Genomic DNA, 10252 nt, shown 5'->3' with positions numbered 1-10252 from the left:
CTTACTATAAGATAAACCGACGAGCAGTTGTTTTGTACACGACCATAGTAAATTGTATACGAAGCAAAACGATTTGGAACCCCAATTAAATCGACCTGAAACAATCCAATTATATATATAATCGAAGTATAATATAGCAAAGGTAATCGGAAAAAAAACAACAGACTTGTAATGAATTTTTAGCTAGCGGTTTTTACGTGTACGCAATTAATGGCTTCAAAGTTTAGATAATAAATTTCTTAATTTATTTAGACTATAAATTTTTATAATGCTGACGCTGCTGCATTAAGTTGAAGGTGAATTTGTATTTTCATCGCAATATGTCTGATGATAATGAAAGTCGGCCACCTCTCAAATGGCTGCTGAAACAGTGTGTGAATGTGTATGTTACGGCTGAAAGCAATGATAAGCGACGAGGGTAAAAAGCGTCTATTTCGTACTCCAACTATATATCGGGGTAGGTTATCATTTCTCGATGGCGGAGAACTCATGGAAGTTAATGAACGGTCATTCGTGTGTGTTCGAGCCGTAGGTTGAACGACGGCCTTAAAAGGCATCTCGAAGCATTTACTGTAATTAGCGTCAAGGAGACGCTAAACAGGTAACGATGAACCCGTCATCTTGCACGTGAATGAAAGTAATATAGTTTTCTTTATTTTGGAGTGATACTTTCTCGCGCTTTAGGCCCGTTTTTATGTCAATGCCGAAGCCACTTTCTATCGAAAAGAGCTTTGCTACCAGGCCAGCAAACTCAATAGACAATATTAAGTTTAGCTATTCATCGTATCCGGATTGGACATAATTGCCAGTATCAGAAGCATTTTGTTTCTTTTAGATTCCTGAAAGAACTACTGGAACATCGTATTGAGTTATACTACGACTGAGTTATTATCGCACCGGATTTTCGCTCGTTCAGACTTTTCTTTTAGTCGCTTTCTCTTCCTTCTTCATGTTTATCAAGCTAAATGACAGGCAGTCTCTATTGTAGATATAGCAAAAACCAATAACCTGTTTATGTATTTCTGTAAATATGTATGTATGCATGTATATATATGTTTATAAATCAAAATATTTAAACTTAGCAGTAGGGTTTCTGAGCCCACTGAAAGCGACATTTCCGCTCTGTATATTGTGTGCACTGAATCTTTATATCGTATAATGATATGTATTTGTGCTCTGGATCGATTTCGTAAAATGATGAAGACGACTAGCTGATTCACGCATCTGCCTACCCTTTGGACAACTATGTACATTTTTCAACTATAGACTGGCCTAGGCTGTGCAGGACCGTGCTGGTCTGAGCAAGACTAATAGTAGTAGCTCCGTAGCAAAACGTATAGAATGCTTAAATAGATGCATTTTATACATAACTTATTCGTCAGTTGATTAAAGAGGACAACAAAGGGTCGGGACCATCTTCTGCCACAATCATGTCTTCGTATGGGCCGGTGAGCAAAGTACACGTCGTCCCTGGACTTGAGCTACCCAAGCCAGATGACGGACTGCTTGGCTCGTGTCCTGGGGAAGGCTCTCGTTTGACATAGAATTCCGATGTCCACGGTGATGGCGTAGGGGAGGGGCACCGATCCGAAGCTGCGGTAGCGACTGTGCCCCCTGGTCCGCCTCGGCTATTCGCCAGCTGGAAAGCCAAACAACCACATAGAAGAAAAATGTAGACATTTAGATCTCAATTGTGTGGGCCTATGTAAGTAGGAAGCGGTGCCATCATTTTGTCCAGACAAAAGTTTTTGAAAGGCCATTAGAGCTATCGTGAGCCTTTACGCAACATTTCTGTTTAAAGCCGAGCATATATATTCATTGTTTTGTGTACCCGTTGAAAGCTAACGTTAGCACTGATATATATAGCAGAAATTACACATATATGAGCCAATTCTTCTGTCGCTGGAAAAAACGAGCATTCATAGGTCGCACTCGACCAATGACTGAAGTTATTGATGCATACTTTTGATCTATTGTAAGTCGTTGTATTTAAAAATATGCCAGTATCGCTTTTACCGACACCTATCCTTTAACCATGAGCATCGATCCTGATTTCTCTATTGCCTATAAATTAATACACTTATACAGATCTGTGTCTGCATATCCGTGTGTGTGCGTACTACGTAAAAGTTTACGAAGGCAGTGTAACGAACTTTTATTGAAAGCAGAATTAAGGCTAAAAAACATCTGTGCGAGTATAATCACGTCTTATCACGGCGTTTACATGCAACATTGTAATAAAGAAATCATGGAAGGAAGAAGAAAAAGCGCGCCCATTGGAGAACACCTTTCCGACATCCTTTTCCAGCGACGGCACTTGTAGCGCCCTCTGGCATGTGTCTCGCTAAACCCAAAGAAAAACACTAGAGGATGAGGGTCCGTACGCCCTGAACAAGTTGAGCTTGTCGGTAGATCCTCTTCGTGTCAGTGGAGTGGTGGGGAGGCCAGATCGTTGACTGAGCCTGCGGAGTGCTGGAAGCAGAAGTGAGTGTTCTCTATGTTAAGGTTCGGTGCAACCAGTGTCTAGCCTTAGTGAAAGTACTGCAAATGGCTGTTGTTTGTGGCTAGATTATGACGATGCTGGTGTGACCACAGTTGCTGCAACTTACTGGATATGCTTAATGTCCGATAAAGGCGCCCTCATGTGATATGACCCCTAGCCCCCGCTGAGAAGGCCCTCTAGCGTCCATTAGTAGGGCCTCTCCTCTGCTTTTAGCTAGCATGGGACGGCCAATTGAGGGCCGTGCGGCTGTACTCGTGTACGGGCTGGTGCTAGCTATTCTACTTCTGGCCGCAGCCAATCTTTGTGTAACGCTGCTGCTGTTTGGTGTGCTCCGTGTAGGTCCTGCCGGACTTAGCGGCCTCGAATTTCTTCCGCACGAACAGCTCGTGTGGTTTCTGCACCGAACGGATCTGCAGTCGATCGTGGCACACAAGCCACACATAAGCTCGTTCAAGGGGGAAGCTATGAACATAGTTGGGGAGAACAGTGACGTCGTGCTGAATGCTGGTGCCGAGCTACGGGTTGGACCGCGGGCCACCCGCGTTAGTCGCGTCAAAGAAATGCGTGTAGTGAGCCCTACTACGGGAAAGACCGTCTTCTCTACAGACTTTAAAGGGTTTACAATACCCAAAGGAATACCGAATCTGAGTGTAAGTGAAGCACACGTGAAGCGCATCAGAAGCGCAATCAACGATTCGCTTCTGATTACCTCCGGTAAGCAGGTGTATCTGAAAGGCAACGCTGGGGTCGATATTCGATCACGGAATGTTTCCATTCGGGCTGGACAGGATGTGCATCTGAAGAGTGTTAATGGACGTGTTGTGCTTGACGCCAAGGAGACGATCTTCCGTTTGCGGGATCTCCGCCCGCACGACGCCGGCCAAGCTAGTCATCCACAATATCGATTATGCGTTTGTGCTGCGAATGGCCGGGTTTTTCGTGTGGCCGTTAAGGAGCAGCGATTTTCGTGCAACCATGTGCGGTTCCCTGTTAGCGCGAACCCGTGCACGTAGTGACATTTACCATATCTAGGACAATGAGAACGATGATAATAAGATCCATGTGTCTGGTACACGCGAAAAACAAAGGAATACCAATCCAAGTTACGGGCGTGCGATCACTGTAGCAGGATTTTGTATCGATTACCCGCCGGGTACAAATCATTAAAGAACAGAAGCGGAACGGTGGTGAACGTTAACGATCCCATACTATACTATACGCATAAATGCATTAAGTGAGATAACGTCTTATGTTTAAAATAGGTATATACTGTGAGGAACAAAGGAAAGTTAATTAGGGAAAAAAGGAAATGGTCCATTTCGTTGATGTAGCACTAAGCCGCTATTGATGATAATAGTAGCAGTAACATCATACTGATGATAATCAATATCCTATTTATATGGTTCGAGTTGTGGGAGGTGGCTATGAAGATTTTTGCGCATATACTTGTCCACCATGTATAGCCCTAAAACGGACAGACCATGTTAACCTCGAGCATTGTTTTGTCAGGACTGTACATCATGTGTACAATATTAATTCATAGAGAGGAGAATCAGTAACATCTTTGGACAATGCGATTCTTAGAAACCATTGCTGTAGCAGGATCTCTTTGCGTCTGTCGTTTGGCTTTTGTCTATAAAACCGCACCTTTAGGCCTTTGGGGAACAAAAACGAATCTCTTTTCAGCACATGCTGAAATTCAGTAAAGAAAGCCGTACAAACGGCGAGGGCAGTAAATATGCAGTACATTGGCTTCCAATCTAAAAGCCCGACTTACGTTTTTCTACTCAACGGGTCAAGTACAGAGGCACTTCTGTAGCAGAACTTCAATAACGGACAACAATAAGTCTCGAATGCACAGAGATCACGCTTTCAGTATTGGGCTACAGAAATGTAACGCATATATATATATATATATATATATATATATATATATATAACTTCTACTGTGCCAAAGTTTTGGAGAAGCAGGAGTATTTGAAGCATTAGATAAAAACTGCGGCCCAGTTTCCATATACTGTGTACTTGGATTCGTTCATTCTGTCTTCCAGGTCGTTATCTTTCAAAGAGTTATTATGAGTTTCCCATAGCGAATATGAGTAAAAGACATTTACTCTTTGATCTCCCACCAATAGATTAGTTAGCAATCAAAACGATGTTAGCTATGTATCGCTAGTGTCCAGTAGAAATTTATCTTTGGCTGTACTTATTATTGTATAATGATATTGGGGCATTTTCCTATTCATAAGATGCTTGTAAAGGTAAGCGATGACGGCCTGGACGAACGCCTATTGAACTAAAGGTGGTGCCAAATATTCGAACTTTTTTTAACAACAAGAGTTCCATCAATGCCATATGATACCTTTGTAAAGTATACGCAAGATATTATACTTTAAGCTAACAGGGCCTAACAAGCAGCGATATAGTAAATGTGGATGTGGTTCAATACAATTAATAAATGAGGCCGAAAAAAAAAGGTAGAAAAAAGAACGGGAAATGTTTTGTTTTAAATAAAAATGGATTTCTACCCAAAATTGCTAAGTGTCTTTGCGAGCACGATTCGGGCGGATGCTGCTGCTGCTGCTGCTGTCAGTAACATTCTGCCATTTTTGATTGTAGTAAATATTTAATTTCTCCTCGACATCCACTACGCATAAACACATAACAGGCAAGCGAACGGAGGCACATCAACACGCGCAATTGCACACAGAGTCACATGGCAGTCGGCTCGTATGCTTCGTTCCGTATTTTGCCACCGGATAGTGGTTCACACAACACAGTGATTCGATCTGCAGCACCAATAAATCGACGTCTTTGGTAGTCTAATGTTAGACCTTCTTCTTCCAGTGGTAGCAATAGCAGTAATGGCGGTCGAAGGCCACGGATATCCTTGCTATCTTCTGGTCCTGTTTCCCCGTTCTGCCATAGTCTGTCTGCCTGTGCGTGCAAAGATCAAGTATAAGGCCAACCGCAGGCACGAAAAAAAGAAGACGCAGTGCAGAGGTTTTAGTCACATACGCACACACGTATACATATATCACTGAGCTGCATATCCTGCGCCATGTTAACATAAGCCGATGAAACTGCCGATTCTGGAAAGCTGTTACAATATGCAGCCTCTACAGTCGCAGCAGCTGGATCAGTAAAAGCAGTACGTAGCGGGCACAGCCGACTGATAAAGAAGGCAAAAAGTGAAAGCAAAGCCCATCGTTTACTATCTAAACAGGACAAACGACGTAAAACACGCTAGTTTGCCGGTCATGCGGACCGATGCCTTACTTCCGTAGAAGCTTCATAGATCCAGTGGGAAATCTCTGAAGAGAGAAGGAAAACCGAGCGCACGCGGACGCAGAAGGCATCATGGGGCTACTGCCATCAACCCCCGTTCGCCGCCGCCGCCGCTGCTACTGCTACTGTCGCTACTGTAGGGTTTCGCATCACGGCCGTCTTCGTCGGCTGCGATGCAAAACAATTCGAGGTTGGCAGAGCAGCCTTTACACGCTTCTCATCGCTGTCTACTCGTAGCGTACAGTCCCACAGTAAACCAGAATTTCGAGACCGTACAGCGTATAGAACAAATTTTATGAGAAAAGCCCCCAGATAGGCTCTTGCTCGAGTTTCTTCAGCGAATGCCTTTTCAATAATTTTAGTCGCGTACACGCCTCTGCCACTATCCGGTGTTAATGGCACAGCAGCGTCTTGGTAGCGTCACTCCAAATATCATCGCAGAGTAGTGGCGTATAAGAATAACGGACGAATGGCATACCATAGCACTAAATTGCAGCTGATATAACGAGATCCCGCCCAATGACAGATGAGACAAATCCTTCACGTAGGATTTCCGTCGACACCTTCATTCTTCCACCACACAATTCCTTAGCCGAGTTATTCGTTCTCGCGTTTTTCCCTCTTGTTCCATTGGTAAAAAAAAGGCAATGACGTGTACGAAAGTGACGGTGGTACAAATCCGTCTTAGCCGATCGTCGCTATAGACACGCAAATCACACATTCCACTGTTTAGACACGTTCACTCGCACGTAGTTATATGATCTTCTGTCGTGCGAGGTGACACCGAACGATGACGTGGGGCTATTTAGATTTCACTGAGTTGTTCAACTAAGTCAAAGTTATGTAAGCAGACGAAAGTTCTGTAAAGGGAAGGTGACAGCTAAACATACGTTCATTACCAATTTATTTCAATTTCACTATATGTCTATATAAAAAAAAAAAATGTACGTCAACGTACAATCGTGCATATATGTATAAGAAACAAACAGAAAAAACACATCAGAATAGGTACTGCAACCGGTATGATACGCCAGTTGTTTTGTTTACCCGAACTTTGTGTGATCCCTTTCTTACCTGTACCTCAAGTTGGTGAATTCGAATCAGCAATTGTTTGTTCTGATTTTCAAGGTATTTTTGCCTTTCCTCAACGGCGAGCATTCGATCATTTTCTCGTTTCAACGTCTTCACATAGTCCACTGTCGCCTTGAGGATCGTACCCTGAAAAGTAGAAAACAAAGTAAGCCACTAATCAAATCGTCACGATCGTATTTTTGTTAAAGAGTGAATGAATGCTACGGTGGTTCTATGTCCGGCAAGTTTGTCACTTGATAAAAATGTTCTAGCTGGGTCTAAGGCGATCAGTCTATTCCACTCGCGTACCTAGGGAAGCATACGCTTATTGCAAAAGTCCGTTTGTTAAGTTTCTTCGGTGTATGTTAGCTTTTCGTCAGTGTCAACAAGTGCAGGCACAAATGTTATGTACGCACGAACAACTTTATGACTATGTTCCTCTAGCAGTGGCGTCCACAATTCATCAGCCAAGGTGTGCGGCAGTCCATCAGCCTTACAGCATTCCTGGTACAGTTATCCTGCCCGGCACAGAACAGATCTGGCGCCTAGTCGTTCCTATTCGCTTCCTGCCTAGCTTATTGCGACCCTGAATGCCGTGTTTGATCACAGCAATTCCACGACGAATATCGTTTCCGTGAAAATCACTGTCAGCCTGGACAAGGAAGGTAAACAACAGGCAGTGCCACAAGTTGTCAACTGCAGTCGTCTATGACCTCGACTTTTTGGGCATGACTGGAAGGAATTCGTCTCCTCTCATTGTTTGCAGCACTGCTGTGCCCACTGCCATTCCGTTAAGTTTCATTAACTTAATGCAAAGATGACTTTAATGTCCTTAATGTAAGCGCACTAATGCATATCTATAATTGTTGTTAGCTCACTAGCAGCTCAGTGACGTCTAGAAAGCCTTCTCGATTGTATCTTTATATTAAGATATATTAAGATTATATTATCTTAATCTTGATTGTAATATACCTTATTTTGCCGAATATCCCGAACCAGATCATAGTGGCGGTCATTGTTGCGTGGCAGCAACGTGCCCAACTCTTTTATCCGATCGTTGATGTTGAACCTCCGACGCCTTTCGACTGTAGGATGTGAAAAGTCCATTAAAAAACGTAATCGATAAAAAGCAAAAAAAAACCCGTTAGGCTAAAGTGACCTTTTTGTTCCTTCCTGTCTTTCAGTTAAAGTTAACATGCTTTAAATATCTACGACGTGCTATACCATCTAGTAGTTTAAATTGGTTGATGGTGAAACCAGGGAGACAAGTAGGAGCGCTTGCACTAATGAACCGAACCACTCCCTTTCACAAAAAGTGAGTAGCACGACACGCTGGGCCATCGTGGCCTGCCAAAAACAGGTAAAATCCAAAACATCCGTCAGGTAGCCTTTATGCGTTAGCAGCGCCATCTACTTTCGTATCTGATCAATCTATTTCTAGGTGTAAGGTTATTATCGCTCTACGGTTATTTGCTTCTCTCCGGCCGAACTATACATCAATGGTGCTCTCTCCTTGGTCCAGTCGACGCAGTCTTTCGCTCTGGCTTTGGCGCTACAGCATTGGTTGCCGGCGCTTCATCCGTAATCTTAGTTCTGCCGTAGAATCATCTCATCCCATCCTTGACCGGCTCCTTGTGGCGTGTGCCTGTTCAGGACACGAAGTCTAGCTTGGTCCTCAGATCTTGCTTCTCTCACTGGTCATTCATCCGGACGAGAAGCGAACGAAGGCTGTCCTCTGCAGGGTCACATAGAGTTACAATCGACTGCCAGGCGGCGGCTCAAGCGGACAAGCATTAGCGCGAACTGATTTGTGTGTTGGTTCCCTTCCACTTCAGTCTTGTTCCTCTCCTGTCTTTGTCGTTGGCGAAGTTGTCGCTGCAATCATCGTCGTCGTTCTTTAGTAACCAAGGTGGACACGGCACTGACGTGAGAGACGCAAGCTTAGGGTGGTCTTGGATGGGGCCGTAATCAGGATCAGGCTCTGTTCGCGACCTGAGAGTAGTATGGCTAAAAGCAGAGCACCGAATGTGTCTGTGCGTATATACCTGAGTGACTGTGCGTCGCCTTCTCCCTGTTCCTGTGGAGCATGAGAAGTAAAAAAATATAATAACGCCGGAAAATCGCTATCGACGCAGAAACGACAAACGGATCAACCACGTCGAACATCATAGTAAAGCCACTGAGCCTCCTGCGTGTTGTCCTATGAGTCAGTAGGTTCTTGTTTGGCTGGATCCTTTGAAGGAACGCGAGGGTCTATAGACGATGGAAAATCAGCCGGTCTAGTTTGGGCAGGGTTGGCCCAAATGCTCAATAGTTTACTTTTCGGGTTAATTTAGAATGGAGCAGAATCGACGGGGCTGGGACATTGTTATAAAATCTATACCTGCTAGTTTGGGCAAGTAAGCTGAAACGAGCAAAGTGTAGTCTGTGATGAGGAAAAGCTCAACGAAAAAGTAACTAGAGTATAAGAGAATGCTCGAAACGACAACGATGGGCGAGGAAGTCCGGGACGTGTGTGTACACCTCTATAAAGCACTTGCTACTATGGTTTGTTTAGAGAAAGACCGCTTAGGTCTGAAATGTAGTGATCTCGCTGCAAAAAAGGTTTTTCAAGTTACAGAAAGCCCCGTAGTTTTAAGCACACACTTAAAGTCCAGACGAAAGTGAGGTATTTGTAAGAAGCGTGGTTGCGATGACGGTAACTTTTTTGCATGAGCGAATCAGTCATTTGAGAATTACGGAAATAAGAGATTTTTTTAGCAAACACAAACGATTGCGTACAAATAGCAGAGCATTCAATAAAACGCCTTTATAAATGAGCTGTTTAATGAGTAATTACCCACTTTTATTTCAGATGTGCTTCGCATCAACTGTTCTTAGCAGTGTACAAATAAAAAGTACTTAAATTCGCTTTCTACTATTTTTAACGGACAATGAATATTTCCTTAGAAACGTACTTCAGAAATAGTGTACTAGAGAATAAACTTCATAGAAAATGTTTTACTTTGATTCTAGTTGTTGTCACGTTTTATTCGCAAATTTCCCCCTTTTAGGAGCTAGATGGTTGTTATTGCCCTTAATTTTAGGGGTACGGGTGAGGCATTATGCACTTTTAGTTATTGCTGCAAGCTTTACTTAGACATTCTCGTAAGGCAAGCGCAGCGAGTGTGCATGAGGCACCTTCTGGGGTGATCTTCAAGAAAATTTGCGAATCGGCCTCTACCCAGTGAAGTGTTGTAACCACAAGCTACCAAATAGCCATTGAAAAGTAGCAGGCACATGGAGCCTAGCAGAAATGGCAAAAAAAGTGCTACGCTTTCAGACGAGGCGCCAACATGCGACGTGCTGGTTGGTAATCCATTTAGGATAAGCGTGAATGGGCAAGCATGG

At 43.6% G+C, this 10252-nt stretch overlaps 2 protein-coding genes and 1 long non-coding RNA gene across 22 annotated transcripts in view; 2 read left to right on the top strand and 1 right to left on the bottom strand.

The window, feature by feature from the left end:
• Positions 1-222: 222 nt before the first annotated feature.
• Positions 223-10252, bottom strand: part of Mitf (transcription factor Mitf) — a 105344-nt gene continuing 95314 nt past the window's right edge. For 16 of the 19 annotated variants that reach the window (XM_086985302.1, XM_086985307.1, XM_086985303.1 and 13 more), the window contains 3 exons: positions 7835-7947; positions 6866-7009; positions 223-1639 (listed from right to left, as the gene is read on the bottom strand). In XM_086985302.1, coding sequence (XP_086841428.1) covers positions 1379-1639; positions 6866-7009; positions 7835-7947 — 518 coding nt within the window. In that variant the 3' untranslated portion in view covers positions 223-1378. Of the gene's footprint in view, positions 1640-6865; positions 7010-7171; positions 7515-7834; positions 7948-10252 lie in introns of those variants that run through there. The other 3 variants (XM_086985297.1, XR_015324971.1, XR_015324970.1) reach the window with 3 other exon arrangements.
• Positions 2380-5037, top strand: Scgbeta (sarcoglycan beta). The gene has a single exon (XM_022799360.2). It carries the CDS (start codon positions 2722-2724, stop codon positions 3514-3516), a length of 795 nt encoding a protein of 264 aa, XP_022655095.1. The 5' UTR covers positions 2380-2721; the 3' UTR covers positions 3517-5037.
• Positions 6891-9681, top strand: LOC147757027 (uncharacterized). 2 transcript variants are annotated; one of them, XR_015324981.1, is made up of 3 exons: positions 6891-7028; positions 8047-8177; positions 8304-9681. It is a non-coding gene; the product is annotated as an uncharacterized LOC147757027 (long non-coding RNA). The 2 variants fall into 2 exon arrangements; XR_015324980.1 differs by having other exon boundaries at positions 8047-9681.

This window comes from Varroa destructor, unplaced genomic scaffold (genome assembly GCF_002443255.2).
Source record: "Varroa destructor unplaced genomic scaffold, Vdes_3.0 BEIS01000003.1, whole genome shotgun sequence".
NCBI lineage: Eukaryota > Metazoa > Arthropoda > Arachnida > Mesostigmata > Varroidae > Varroa > Varroa destructor.
The sequence above is the reverse complement of the archived record's forward strand: the minus strand, read 5'-3'. Positions and strand labels throughout refer to the sequence as shown.

Excerpts from the sequence above, each read along its gene's own strand:
- Scgbeta (XM_022799360.2), top strand. The coding sequence starts at position 2,722 with ATGGGACGGCCAATTGAGGGCCGTGCGGCTGTACTCGTGTACGGGCTG.